Consider the following 14,689-nt stretch of genomic DNA (forward strand, 5'->3'; position numbering starts at 1 on the left):
GGCACGTGGGGTTTTCTGTTTATTTTGCTGCTTTCCTTAGAAACAGTGATGAGACTGTGCCTGCTCTCCCTTATTTTCACTGGTCAAAGGATTAAAAAAGGGAAAGGAGAGCTGACACAGCCCTAAACTGAAGGCAATGGAGAACTTGAACCTTTCACAAGGAGTGCTCTGCTCCCCAGGGCTCATTAAGCATTTAAGCAGTTGGTGCAGAGAAGTGCACAGCAGCCCTTGCACGCAGAGGCTCCATTTCACACCTTGGTTTCTGCAAAAGAAAATCCCAGTCCTGGGACAAAAGAGACAAGAGGATGTCCAGAGTTGGCTGGGAGCCTTGGGAGAGGGGAAGGAAGTCAGGAGAGAGGGAGGAGACAGGATGGAGGTGCCTGTGATGTGCTTTCTAATTACAACAAGCACAGTCTCACAGAGCATCAGACTGTGCCTGATGAATTGCAGAGTTGTTATCCTGTCCTGTCACTGGGTCTGGGGCTGAAAGATGCACAGCAAGCAATGCCCCCAAACCAGGAGCTGCCTCCAAGCTGCTACCCAGCCCTGCCCAGAGCAGCTGACCCTCCAAACCTGCTGGAGGGATGCTCAAGCCCACCACAAACCCGTGCCCACCAAGCTTCTGTCCCTCCTGATGCCTCAGGTTTTCTTGGCTTCAGGGCACAGGCAAATCTGTGCTCACTCCAAAGGATGAGTGGGAAGCAGCAGGATGACTTTGGGGTCCTGCATGGAGAGCAAAGTGCCCTCACCTGCTGTCCTTCCTCTCCTCCACCCCTCAATACAAATAGGACAAAGCTGGTCTTTATCCTGACACTGAGCTTAAGCACCTGAACCTTTTCTCTGGATAAAAGCCCAAACCTATTTTCAAGGGGTTGAATGACTCACCCCCACCTTGTGATGGTGTTGTCTGCAAATACACTTCAGAGTTTCATTTATCAGACAGGATTAAATCTGCAGATGTGGCAATGTGGGGCTGAGCAGCAGAGAGGGGTTGGGGTAGAGGCACTGTGGATTGGCACAGCCCTTCTCCAGGCTCTGAAGGCAGATTTTTGGCAGGGAAGTGTTTTGCCTCGAAGCAGTTTGATATGAACTCAGACATAGTGGAAGGAAAGGAAAAAAGATATCTCACTTTTCTCCCCATCTCAGCAAACCCAGTCTCTGTTGCCTGCATGTCTCCTATTAGCCGAGCCTTGCACAGTGACAGGGACAGCTTTGGGGCAGGGACACGGGGATCCCCCTGGGGGCTGCAGCAGGCTGGCAGCCTCTGGATCAGAGTGTGGTCTTTGCCCCCTGCCCAGTCCTGCTGCCTCTGGGAACAGCAGCCTCAGGGCAGCCTGGTGATGGATGCCTGTCTCCAGGAGCCCAACGCTGGCTGGAATCTTGACTGTTTACAAAAAAACACCTCATGCTTTGATTTGAGGGACACGGGGGATAAGCCTATTCTTGTCACTCCCAAAAATCCCCATGTCAGGATGAGGTGCCATTCTGGGATCCCCTGGGCATTGCTGGGGCTCTGGTTGTGCTCCATCCCCCCGACCCTGCCAGCAACAAATCAGCACTGCCTTCGCCCTCCTGGTGGGATGCTCGCTGCCTTCATTTTCTCAGAGCTTATTTTCGGCGCTCCTCGCAGTGCTGGCTGCCTGCAGAGCTGCAAGGCGGGCAGCAGGGCTGTGGCTGCCACATCCCCCCCAGTGCTGCCCATCAGGGAGCCACATTGGCTTCTCCAGCCTCTCCAGGAGCCTTGTTAGCTCGGTCCCAGCGCCCTGCTGACCACAGCATGTGCACTCATGGCTTGTAGCTGGTTATCTTGAGCTGCCACGCTCATGGCCCCCTGACAGGCTGCTCCACACCGCTGTGACCATCATCAGCTCCTCAGCCGATGCAGGGACACCATGCCAGTGCCTCAGTTTCCCCAGGGAGCAGAGAGGATGCGCTGGCTCCCCTCCTCCCGCAGTGTCAGCTCGGCTTAGCCCGGACAGTGTGAGGAAGAGGAGCTGTCACACAGCGTGCGCTCGCTCTGCTCCCCGGGGCTCCGCACTGTGCCTTGTGCCTCCCAGCACTGGGGAGCCGCAATTAATGGCAACGGTAATCGGAGGAGACTTGTCCCAGCTCCTGGTGCTGCGAGAGCCGATGAGCGGGATGAGCTCTGCTGCCCGCGGGCTGCCGCCTGCAGCCCCCTCTGCCCCGGGCTGGACCCAGATTCGCACAGCCAGCCCTCCCTCCCTCCCTCTCACTGCCTTCCTACAGAAAATCTACTCTCCCAGTCCTGTGCAGCCCCTCACTCGCCCTGGGGAGAGCAGGCACAGGGGGCACCGCGCTCTCCTTCTCCGCTGAGATCCTGCCCTGTGCAGCCCTGCAATGCTTCGTACAGCAGCTCCCAGCCATTACCAATTAATAAAAATAAATGAGAAGAGCCAGCCACAGCAGAGTGAACAGAAACCTGATTGACATATCTGCCAGGAATAATTTATTCTGCACTTTAATCTTTTTTAAATACTATTTACTTCCTTGCAAATTAATCGCAGATTGCCTTGGGCCAGAGGCGATTCTGCGGCTCGGCCGGGTGGCCTCAGGGGACAGGGCAAAGTCAGCCGAGCACCCGAGTCCCAGCCCTGCCTCTGGTTCACAGGGAGCTCCCCTCCCTCTGCCGTGGTTTCCCTCTCGCTGGCAGCGGCTGCAGCTCCCGCATCGCGCAGGCATCACTGCCCATCGTGTGCTCTCCAGGAGCCCACCCAGGACAGCCCTGTCCATCCGCTGAGCCTCGGGGAAAGGCAAGCGCAGGGCTCCCAGCGGGAGGGACCAGAACTGCGGCCCCAAGGCCAGGCTGAAGGATTTCGGAGCTGCCCCCCATCCGACGGGCGGTTCCTCTGGGACATCCCTCAGCTCCATCCCCGCACATCCCTCAGCCCCGCTCGTCCCCTGATCCCGGTGCGGTTCGGAGCATCCCTCGCACAGCCATCAGCGCTGCCACAGACACACCCCGAGACCCCGGTGCGCCCCGAGACCCTCCCAAACCCCGCGGGGTCGCTCCCTCGCCGCGCCCGGGAGCCCCCACGGGGGACGCGGGGCTCCGGGACAGCGCGGGCCGGGCGGCAGAGCGCCCCGAGGGGACGGGAGGAGGCGGGCACGGGCACGGGAGCCCCCCACCGCCGCGCCCGCCTCCTCCCCGCCGCGGCGGGCGAAGCTCCGCCCGGCTCCCGGGGCCCGCAGCCGGCCGGCGCCCGGACTATGAGGAGCGGGAGCGGGCGGGGGGCGGCGGCAGCGGCGGCGGCAGCGGCCCCGGTGCGGCGGGACAGGGAGCGGGGACGCCGCCGCCGCCGGCCGGGTCATGCCCGTGCGCCCGGGGCGGCGGGGCTGCGGGCTGCGGCGGGATGGCTGCGCTCCGGGCCGGTGCCCTCGCCTTCCTCCTCCTCCTCCTCCTCGGCTGCCTCCTGCCCCGGCGCGGCCCGCTCAGGTGAGCGCACGGCGCGGGTGCTCGGTGCTGCGCGGGGCTCCGAGCCGCTGCCCCTCACCCGGACCCCATCCCCGGCAGCCGCGATTCCCCTCCGGTACCCGGGAATCACCCCCTCTCGGAGACAGAGCTCTCCTGCGGGACCTGGGCATCCCTTCCAGACCCGGACGAGCCCCGGGACGCCGATCCCGACCCCCCATCCGGACCTGTCTCCGGGGCCTGATGCCCCAGACAGAACGCTCCCAGCTCCCATCTGGACCTCCCGCAAATCTGGCCTCGCTCCCCATTGCCCAGGACCCTGACCCAGCACCCCGGGGGACCCAGCAGACCTTTCCCCTCCAGTCCCCCGCCGCACAGAGCCAGACCCTGCCTGTCCCCAGCAGTCCCCGAGGGCTCCCCTGGCCCCGGGCCGGTGGGAGAGTTGCCACCATGGGAGAAAGGGCGAGCTGAGCCAGGTGATAGCCCAGACAGCTCCTTCTGTGGTGCTGCAAAGCCCCTGAGATATCCACATCCTCTCCTGGCTCATGGTGTTTGGGGCGGGAGAGCTCCGGACAGCCCCTGAACCAGACCCTGGGTCACTCGAGGGTGGGTGCCCCAGGTCCCATGGGTGCAGGAACAACTCTTGGCCCATTTGGATGGAAAATCTAAAACCCCCAGGTCCCTTTTTCTATCTTTGTCCACCTCGGGTGTTATGTGGGACAAGGTGGGGTGCAGGGGAGAATGAGGTGGGTCAGGGAGGGAGGATTTGGGAGCTGCAGGACTCCTGGGTTGAGTATGGACCACTCAGCCAGTATGGGGGGGATTTGCAACATTTATGGCAGGGAGGGGTGAAACAGAATTGCTTCACTTGCAGAAACTGCTTGTCTCAGGGCAGTGTTTTTAGGCAGACATCAGCATTTTCCAGACCCACTCGCTCCACAGAGGTGCTGAGCTCCAGGGCTCTGGTGCCCAGCCCAGGGTCGGGCAGAGGCCCCAGGGCAGGCAGTGCCCCAATGGGGAGCTGCAGGCAGGGTCTGTGCTCCAGCATGGCCCTGCCAGGGATGCTGTGGGAAGTGGCTGCTCTCTGGGCATTCTGGCATCCCCCACGCAGGTCTGAGCATCACCAGGGCTGCAGATCCGCTGAGGCTCAGCCAGTTATCTGAGCCTCTTCAAGGAGCTACCTGCCAAGGGAGCCCGGGAGCCTCCCTGCCACGTGCTCCGGGGAGAGCCCTGCTGTCCTCTCCTGCTGAGGAGGACATGGCTCACAGATATGTGGTAGGCAGAAGCCTCACTTAACTCCTTGCTAGCCTGGCTTCTTGCAGCCCTCCTCCCACAGCCACCACACCTTCCTCTTGCAGCTCCTGGCAGGGAAAATCCCAGCCTTTTGCTCTTGATCAGGATGAATCTCAGGTACTCTCTGCTGCCCTTCTTCAATTAAAGGAAAACTGCCCCACTGGAACATTTTGGCTGTGGCCATTTCTGGGTGCACATAAACCCCTCTAGGGTGAATTTCACCCCCTTGAAAAGAGCTTGGAAGAAGGACTACAGGGCTTCCAGCATCACCCTCTTCTTGTAGTGATGGGGTTGTAGCTCCAAGCAGGAGTGAGATCCACCTGGGCATAGACCTGCTGGAGTTATAAGGCAGCACACAGCAGCACCAGCAGCATGCTCAAAGCCCCTTTTGTGTCCAGAGATCTCTGGCTAATTCCTCTCCATCACAGCCACATGCCTGGCAATGTGGTGAGTGAACATCTCTCGCATTGTTGCTTGAAATTATCATTATAGACTGACGGGAGGAAGAAGTTGGCAGGCTAAGATGCATTCACAAAAATATCCCCTCCAGAGTCAGTTTAAATAAATCTCCATCATCATTCAGAGCACTGTGTGGGAGAGCTCATTGCCAAGGCTGGTGTGGAGGTGGGCTTTGCTGCTCCTCTCCTGCCACATCTCCTTGGCCCCTGGCAAGTTGTCAGAAGCCAGCTGTGCTCTCCTCACTGGACATCTCCTCACTCAGGCAGGGCCCCAGTTGTGTCCCCCAGCCCCCCCAAGCCATGAATCCATGTCAGGCAGCTTGTGATTGTTTTCTCAGCAACTCAAGCTGGAGCTGTAGGTGGAACCTGAGAAGATCCCTGCTTTCCCCCTCCAGCACTGGTTGTGCCCTGTCCCCGCCACAGCCCTGGAGCCAGGAGCCACTGGCTCCCAGCCCCATGGCAAGGGACATGGTGGAGCACAGACAGGCAAAATGAGGGCATGTGACACTCAGGCTGTTGCAGGTGAGGGGAAAAGCCACCAGGATTCCAGCAGAAGGAAGGGATCCCCCCAACATGCTGGCTGGGCACTGGAGTGGATGCAGCACAGGCACAGCCACCTGCCCTAGCAGCTCAGTGTCCCCACGGGGTGCCAAAATGTGCCTGCAGACCCCTGGTGCCAGCAGGCAGCAGCTGACCTGCCTCCTGTGCCCCACAGGCTGGTCTCAGGGCGGGAGGAGATTAAAGCTGGTTCCCGAAGCTCACCCCAGCCCATGTCACCCTCTGACTTCCTGGACAAGCTTATGGGACGAACCTCAGGCTATGACGCCCGCATTCGGCCCAACTTCAAAGGTAAGAGGGGAGATGTGAGGGTTCCAAACCTGGCAGACCCATGCTTGTGGCTGCCCAAACCCAGGGCTTTGGGGCAGGGCTCTGACCCACATCCCTCTGTCCCCTGAGTCCCAGCTGCTCCTGCCAGCACTGTGTGCTCGCTTTGCCTGACAGTGTGGGCGGCTGCAGTGCCTGCAGGGAGTGCTGGGGCTCACCCCCACACCCGGGGGGTGCAGCAGGCAGGGGACACCTGTGTGCGCCCAGCCATGCAGGGTGTGCAGAGCTGGTGTCCCTGTATGCCAGAGCTGGTGTCCCTGTGTGTGCCACAGCCGCTGTCCCATGTGCCACAGCCACTGTCCCTGTGTGTGCCACAGCCACTGTCCCTGTGTGTGTCACAGCCACTGTCCCCCATGTGCCATAGCCACTGTCCCATGTGTGCCACAGCCACTGTCCCCCATGTGCCACAGCCACCATCCCCCATGTGCCACAGCCGCTGTCCCCATGTGCCCGTGGAGCACACGTGGCTCAGCAGCCACACCAAGAGTTTTCACGTTGTTTTCCAGGTCCACCCGTCAACGTGACGTGCAACATCTTCATCAACAGCTTTGGCTCCGTCACCGAGACCACCATGGTGAGGGTTTTGCTGGCACGGTGGGTTCTCCTCTCCCAGTGCCTCGGGGCTGTGCCAGGGAGCGTGTGAGTCCCAGTGCCAAGGCTGTGCTTGCAGGGTCCCCTGTGACCCCATCCCTGGCACAAAGGTGGGGACATGCAAAGCCATAGTACATGGCTGTGGCTTCTCTGGGGTCAGCTAACACAAGCTTGGCTGTGTGGGTCACATTCCCTGTGCCTGAGCTGGAAGAAATACCCTAACAAAAGGTCACAGTGAGGCAGCTGGATGTATCCCCCTGCCTCCTTGGGTGCATGAGGAACACCTCAGAGGAAGTCCCAGGGCTAAAACTTTCCTATTTGTGCTTCTGCAAAAGCCTGAATACTATCAACAGGCCCACAGAGCCATGTGCAGAATGCTGCAGACAGCAGTTATTGGTCTTCCACCTCCTCCTCCTCCTCTCAGCCACTGTGGCCTTGGCTTTTTAATGTCCCCTGGCTGCCAGCAGCACGGGAAAGCTCCTGAGCTGCCCCTGCTCCTTGCTTTATTAGTAGCAGGCACGCAGCAACAGCAGGGCTGAGCCTCACCTGAGGCAGCCCCTTCCCCCTCCTCCTCCATCCCTTCCTCCTCCCCCTCCTCCTCCTCCCGGGCGCTGGCAGCTGAGGCGGCGCCCTCTGTGCCAGGATTACCGCGTGAACGTGTTCCTGCGGCAGCAGTGGAACGACCCCCGCCTGGCGTACCGCGAGTACCCCGACGACTCCCTCGACCTCGATCCCTCCATGCTCGACTCCATCTGGAAGCCAGACCTGTTCTTTGCCAACGAGAAAGGGGCCAATTTCCACGAGGTCACCACTGACAACAAGCTCCTGCGCATCTTCAAGAATGGCAACGTGCTCTACAGCATTAGGTAGAACCTTCCCCTCTGGTGCAGTGCCTGAGTGGGGAGGCAAAGCTTTCCTCTTGCCTTCCGTGTGGCAACTTCTCCCCACTGACTGCCCCAGATCCAACAACTCTCTCCTTTCCTCTGCCTCCTCCAGGCTGACACTGGTCCTGTCCTGCCCCATGGACCTCAAGAACTTTCCCATGGACATCCAGACATGCACCATGCAGTTGGAGAGTTGTGAGTACCTCAAGGGGTTCAAGATGTGCTTCATTTCCCTCTTCCCGTCCCATCCCATCCCCTCCCATTCCATGCCATCCCAAAAGCTGGCAGCTCACTTTTTCTGAGGGACATAAGCAGGAAAAAGCAGTTGTTCAGGGTGGGGTCGAACAGGGTACATGTCCCCACCCCATGGCTCCCTACATCCCCTCCAGTTGGCTACACTATGAACGACCTCATCTTCGAGTGGCTGGAGGAGCAGGAGGCCGTGCAGGTGGCAGAGGGCTTGACACTCCCACAGTTCATCCTCAGGGATGAGAAGGACCTGGGCTATTGCACCAAGTACTACAACACAGGTGAGCACCCCAGGGACCTGCTGCCACTCCCCTGCCTTGGCCCAGGGGTCCCTCTCACCCACTGGAGCAATCTTTCCTTACAGGCAAGTTCACCTGCATCGAGGTGAAGTTCCACCTGGAGAGGCAGATGGGTTACTACCTGATCCAGATGTACATCCCCAGCCTGCTCATTGTCATCCTCTCCTGGGTCTCCTTCTGGATCAACATGGATGCGGCGCCAGCCCGGGTGGGCTTGGGCATCACCACGGTGCTCACCATGACCACGCAGAGCGCCGGCTCCCGGGCCTCCCTGCCCAAGGTCAGTGCTGGCTGCGTGCTGGGCTGCCCTCCTGCAGCCACCCAGGGGCAGGGGCAGCCTTTCCCTGGGAATGGCTTGGCTTTGGAGCCCCAGCAGCTGGGGCACCACACGTGCTGAGGGGAAACAGTGAAACTCAGAAACCGTGCGCCCAGGCTGAGCTCCCATGCTTCTTGGCAGAGGGGGGGATGAGCAAGGTGGGGGGCAGTGGGTCCCTGAGCCCCTTCTCACCCTGGCAGGTGTCCTATGTGAAGGCCATTGACATCTGGATGGCCGTGTGCCTGCTCTTTGTCTTCGCCGCCCTGCTGGAGTACGCCGCCGTCAACTTTGTCTCCCGCCAGCACAAGGAGTTCATGCGCCTGCGCCGCCGCCAGCGACGGCAGAGGATGGTGAGTCCCCCCCTCTGTGACATCTGCTCGTCCTCAGCCCCTGAGGGGACACCCCAGGGCTGCAGGGACAGTTTCTCAGCAGCCCCCAGGGCAGAGCTGTGTTCCATTGCCCCAGATGGCTCCTCTGGCACCCCAGGGATCCAGGGGCACTGCAGCACAGTGCACAGCACCCCTGGGTGCTTCAGGCCATGCTTAGGGTGCTGTCCTTCTCCTGCTGGGACATCCTCAGGCTCTGCTTCCTCTAAAAATGCAGAAAAATAAACAGTGAGGGTGGGGGAAAAGCTTTCCCCTTACCTGCAGCCCCACACCTGGGCTCCTTGCTGTGCTGTAGCGGTGACAGGGACTCACTGCTCTGTCAGGGACCTGGTGGCACCCAGGGACAGGTCTGGGCTGGAGATGGGAGTGCAGCAGGATCTGGAGAGGCAGGATGCCTCTCTTATGCAAATAGTCCTCCCCTCTGTCAAGCCATCAACACAGGCATCAGGCCTGCAAGAAGCTTGGGGTAGGCATGTGGCTGCCCCACTCATTTTCTTGCCATAAACACTCTGTGAGGCACCAGATCTCCACAGACAACATGAGAACACACAAACACACACACACCACACAGGCTCACAGCCTCCCAGATCCCTTCAGCACGTGCTGAAGACAGATCCTGGTGCCAGGGCACACTTTTCCCCCCCTACACAGAGCCCCCTTCTCCCCAGCATCCCCCTCCTGGCACCCAGAGCCGCTGCCCCGGGGCCGGGGTAGAGCCCTCGGTCACCCGCTGTCCTGTTTCTGTTTGGTGCACACTGCTGGATGCCAAAAGGGCCTGAGCAGCGGCACGGCCAGCCTGGAGTCCCTGCGGCAGCTGAGCAGCCGGCACAGCAGCGAGCACACCTACGCGACGCTCTCGCAGCTCTCCAGCTCCCGGGTAAAGCACGACCCTCCGGCAGCCCCCGTGCTTCCCCAGCCAGCCTCACCCTCCCCTCCCCAAAACAACTGGGGGGCCAGCAAGGAAGCAGCAAGCCAGTGATTTGCACAGAGTATGGATGTGGCTGCCAGTTCCTGGGCTCAGAAGTTTTGAGAGAGGGATGGGAATGGAGCAGATTTCCCTGTGGACAGCCCCACTCCGTGCCTTGGGTTCCCCTTCCATAAAGCAGCACCAGCACATGCCTTTGCTGAGGGTGACTGATGGCTGCTCCTGGGCTGCTGCCCAGCTCCCCAGCCATGCCCACACCTCTGGCAGGGTGAGGGCTCTGCCTCCCTGCAGGCAGGTTCAAAGCACTCCAGCACAGGCAGCTGCTCAGGGCACATGGGCACTTTGCAGCTTGAGGCATAGGGAGAAGTGTGGGGCAGGACAAGCTCCCAGGATGTTGGGGAGATGCAGGGGGTCAACCACAGCTCCAGGGAGGAGATCAGGCCTGGTCACCCTCACCTCCTCTACACCATCATCAGCCCTTGGATGCCAGGAGAGACATCTTTGCACCCTGCCTTTCACAGACTCCTGGAGATCAACACTCACCCAGCCAGGGCAGGGAGAGGGAGGCTCTGTCCAACCCAAGGGCCATCTGCTGGCTTAGAACAGACCAAAGTGCAGCTGCCCTGAGGTGGAGGCTGCAGAGCCACCCCGGGGTGCTGCTGGCACAGCACTGGATGCAGCCAGGAGCATCTCAGGGTGCTGCTCAGTCAGAGAGGGGAGCAGAGCCCCATCTGTGCTACACACAGCTCCTGTGCCTGAGAAAGCAAAGCCCGGGTTTCATAGCCTAAGGGCAAATCCCTCCCACAGATACCTAAATCCAGGCTCAGGAACAGGCTGGGCTTGCTGACTCCCCGAGCTGGGGGAGTTGCTGCTGGTCCCCAGGGCACACAGAGCACCCCATCTCCCCCCATCCAGAGTGGCTGCAGGCACTCAGCCCGAGGCAGGGAAATAAAACTGTACTGCAAATGAGAACTAACCTCAGCAATCTGAGCCACTGCTGCTCTTCCCACTGTAAAATCTTGCTTAGCCTGTGGATTGCTGAGTTTAAATAAAGATGCCAGGATACAAACTCTCTGCATGAGAGCCCCCGTGCCAGCCGAGCTCCTGCAGGGGCTGACCTCAGCAAGCAGCCTCTGTGTCCTGGAGGGCAGTGCTGGCCAGAGATGGTGTTTGGGATCCCAAACAGCACCCAGATGCATAGTGAGGCAGCACTGACCTGTAGCAGCCCTTGGAAGAAGGGATCCATCACAGCCAGATACAACACCAGCAAAGGCAGAGGGGAGCTGAGCTGAGCCACAGAGACCAAACGAGTCCAGGGACTCAGCAAAAAGCCAGATGTGCAGCCTGTGCTTGCACATGCCCATCCCTCAACAAATCTTTGCACACATAACCCTCTCCACGGCTAAAATAGCAGGAGGCAAGTGGCAAGCAGTGCACAGCTGTTGATGGGGAGGAGTTCAGGCACTGCTGGCCAGGCCCTGAGGCACCCAGGCACCTGAACAATGGCACTGGGCTGCACCCAGACTCTCACCGTAGCTTTGCAGCCTTGAATTATGAACATGCAATTCCATGGGCACTCTCTGCAGCCCTCTGCCAGCAAGGGGAGAGAGAGGGTGAGCAAGGGCAGAGTGGCCAGCAAGGAGTGCAGCTCTCTCAGCCTCCCTCCTCTGCTGCACCAGGCAGTCTCTGCCCAGCAGACATGGGGAGAAATGAGGGCCTGGGTTCTTGGAGGGACTTGAGTGCCCTGCAAACCCTGGTGGTGCCAGGTTCCTGCATCCCTGCCCTGTTCTGCCCCAGCAAGCTGCCTGTCCCCTCCTATTCACCATCACAGTCACACTCCCACTGCACAGCAAACACAGCACGGTCGCAGCAGTGCCTGCACACCTCAGCTCCCTGCACCAAATGCACTCTGCACCCCTATGTGCCCCTTCCACCAGTCCTCCCATCCCTCTGGCTGCCAGAGCCAGGCTTCCCAAGCCCTGAGCTGGCACTGGGAGGAAACTGGGGGATGTGTGTCGGGCTGCCAGGGTCGGGTTGCTTTTGGATGGCCCCTGAAACACCTGCTGGATGAGAAGGCAGGGGCTCAGCACTCACACCATACCCCGTGCACAGCACTGCCGGCCCCGTGCTGCTGCCTGCACGGCTGGGGCTCTCTGACAAAGCCTGCACAGCACCCAGCACACAGCAGCCAGCACCAGGGGGTGTGTGGGACGTGCAGCCTCAGCCCTGCAGCGCCAGCCCAGCGGGTGCCCTGGCTGACGGCCTTTCCCTTCGCCAGGAGGAAGAGCTCAGCCGCGAGAGCCGCTTCTACCTGCGAGGCTACGGGCTGGGCCAGTGCCTGCAGCCCAAGGAGGGGGCTGGGGAGGGCCCTGGCGTGTACAGCCCCCCAGCAGCCAGCACCGTGCTGCGGGAGGGGGACAGCCTCCGCAGGCGCTACCTCGACCGCGCCAAGCGCATCGACACCGTCTCCAGAGCCGTCTTCCCCTTCACCTTCCTGGTCTTCAATATCTTCTACTGGGTCGTTTACAAAGTGCTGCGCTCAGAGGACATCCACTTGGTGCCCTGAGGCTGGAACAGTATGACTGGCTCTTGGTGTGACCCCCACAGTGTGCCCAGGTGCCACAAGCTCAGCCAGAACTACCTTTCCCTCTGTCCCGGAGCGGTGGCACGGCTGGGATGGGCCTCGGAGCCTGGACATGTGGCAGCCCCGTGCCCCACTGCATTCTGTGGCTCAGAGCGGGGGGATCAACAATCACAGGTCCCCATGGTCAGCTGGAGAGAGGGACCCCTCCTGCTTCCTGCATGGTGTCACCCCCAGGTACCCAGGGATGCTCTGTTGTCAGGGCACAGGGACACAGCTACTCCCCAGGAGTGCTGTGCTGTGGGGGAAGCCCTGGGTATCCGGGGGCACAGGAGTACTGGGTACTTTGGCACAACCAGTGGCCAGGAAACTCCTTCCTGAAAATCCTCTTCCAGAAAAATACCCTCCCCCTGTCCACACCTACCATGTTAGACTGCTGCTTCTCCAGCCTGCATCACTGAGCTGTGGGCCCTGAGCAGCCAGGGATTAGGCTGCAGTCCTGCTGCCCCTGGACTGTACAGGGTGCTGGCTATGGCCCCATAGCCCCCTGCCCAGCAATGGCCCCATAGCCCTCCAGCCCCAGCCAGCTCCAAAGCACAGCAAAGCAGCAGGCAGGGGATGCTGTCCTCCCTGCAGAGCCCAGAACTGCCTGGGATGCCCAGGGCTGCAGGCAGGATGTGGCAGGGAGGTTCTGTTTGCTCCAAGGAAATGCCAGCCCTGAGGCAGGCTGCAGGCAAGCTCAGTCCTACTGAAGGGGCACAGATGGCACTGCATCATCAGCAGGGTAGGGCCCACAGCCCATCCTCCAAGGGAGATTTTTTGGGATGAAAGCTTGGCCAATCCTTTTGGAGGAGCAGAGTGAGTGGTGGCATCCCCAGACTGCTGCATTCCCGTAGCACCACTGTGCCAAGAAGAGAGATGGAGGTGAAAATTGCTCCATTCCCCAGCCCAGCATCCAGGTGCATCATCCCCTGGGCAGGTTCATCCCTAATACTCCTCCTTTGGAGAGGAGAGCAACTGGAATCCCAACAGGACAAGCTCAGCAAGGCTTCCAGCTCTCCAGACCTGGATACCCTCAATGCTTTGCAGGAAATAAAAGCAGCAGGTGATGTTTAAGTCCTCCAGAGAGGAGTGTGTTGATGCTCTCCTTTCCCTCTGCCCACAGTGAGCTGGAGGAGGTTGCAGCCCAGCAGGTCCCATGGCCATGGGTGCAGGAGAGGGCCCAGAGTCTTCTAGGCAGGGCAGGATGGAAATATTTCACCTTTTCCTTGAATGCTGTGGTGCCCCCATGGCACAGCAAGTGCTCCAGTGACCCACCTGCCATGGCAGAATGGACCCTGCAGGGCTGGGGGACATGGGCAGCACTGTCTTGTGAAATCAGACCCCAGAATAAAACGCTGCTGTGATCCCTGGCCTGGCTCCTCAGGCACCACTCATCACCCTCCTCCTCGCAGGACTGACTGGCAGCATTGCCCAGCCCCTCTGAGCCCCCTGAGTCCCACAGAGTGCTCAGCCATTTCACAGCCAGGGCAAGCAGAGAACTGGCCCCAGGCCACCCCATGAGGGGACTGAGGGACCCACAAGGACAGGCTGAGCCAGCTCCATCCCATTGCCAGCACTGTGCATGCCTCCCCTGCCCTGGGGTTCCCCATGGGGCCCCACCGTGTGTCCGGGCCAGACCTGCTTTTGGGGAGGCCCCATGTGGAGGCCTCTGGACCCCCCCAGTAGCTGAGGTAGTGCCAAACAGGGAGGTACCAGTGTCTGAGCAGCACCCACAGGCACTGGGCAGCCACGCCAGCCTCCAGCAGTGGTGGGTTTTTAAACAGCATCAATCTTCCTACGCAAATAAAGCTTTCTGGGATTTTCAGTGGTGTGTGCTGGGGATTTGTCTCTGCCAAGAACACTGCAGCCAGCTCCCACTCACAGGGTGGGGAGGGCACAAGGGCACAACTGCCCTGTGGGGACAGGAGCCCTGACCCACCATTATACCCATATAGATATCATTACCTTTCCACGGGTGATTTTTCTGACATAATTGATGACTGTCACATTTAACCCCCACGGGGAGATACCAGGCAGGCTGGGCAGGAGCCCTCTGCAAGCCCTCAGCCTCAAACCTCATCACTTTCTCTCCCCACCCAGCTCTGTGGGTGCCCCCCACTGTCACCCCAGACCCTTTCCACCCATCCAGGCTTGGCCACGGCACAGGACCCGAGATGAGGCAGAGGTGGGGCCAGGGGGGGTTCCAGCTCTGTGGTGGGGTCAGGGGGTTTCCAGCTCTGAGGTGGGGCCAGGGGAGGTTCCAGCTCTCTGGTGGGGCATGGGGGGGGTTCCAGCTCTGTGGTGGGGTCAGGAGGGGTTCCAGCTCTGTGGTGGGGCCAGGGGAGGTTCC

General features: G+C 60.3%; 1 protein-coding gene across 1 annotated transcript; it reads left to right on the forward strand.

Moving 5' to 3' along the window:
- Positions 1-3,310: 3,310 nt before the first annotated feature.
- LOC130253099 (glycine receptor subunit alpha-4) lies at positions 3,311-14,163 on the forward strand. The gene is made up of 9 exons (XM_056491390.1): positions 3,311-3,454; positions 5,897-6,030; positions 6,573-6,640; positions 7,300-7,523; positions 7,654-7,736; positions 7,931-8,071; positions 8,155-8,369; positions 8,606-8,755; positions 11,995-14,163. Exons 1-9 carry the CDS (start codon positions 3,372-3,374, stop codon positions 12,280-12,282), a joined length of 1,386 nt encoding a protein of 461 aa, XP_056347365.1. The 5' UTR covers positions 3,311-3,371; the 3' UTR covers positions 12,283-14,163.
- The last annotated feature ends 526 nt before the right edge of the window (positions 14,164-14,689 follow it).

Source organism: Oenanthe melanoleuca, chromosome 4A, assembly GCF_029582105.1.
Source record: "Oenanthe melanoleuca isolate GR-GAL-2019-014 chromosome 4A, OMel1.0, whole genome shotgun sequence".
Lineage (NCBI taxonomy): Eukaryota > Metazoa > Chordata > Aves > Passeriformes > Muscicapidae > Oenanthe > Oenanthe melanoleuca.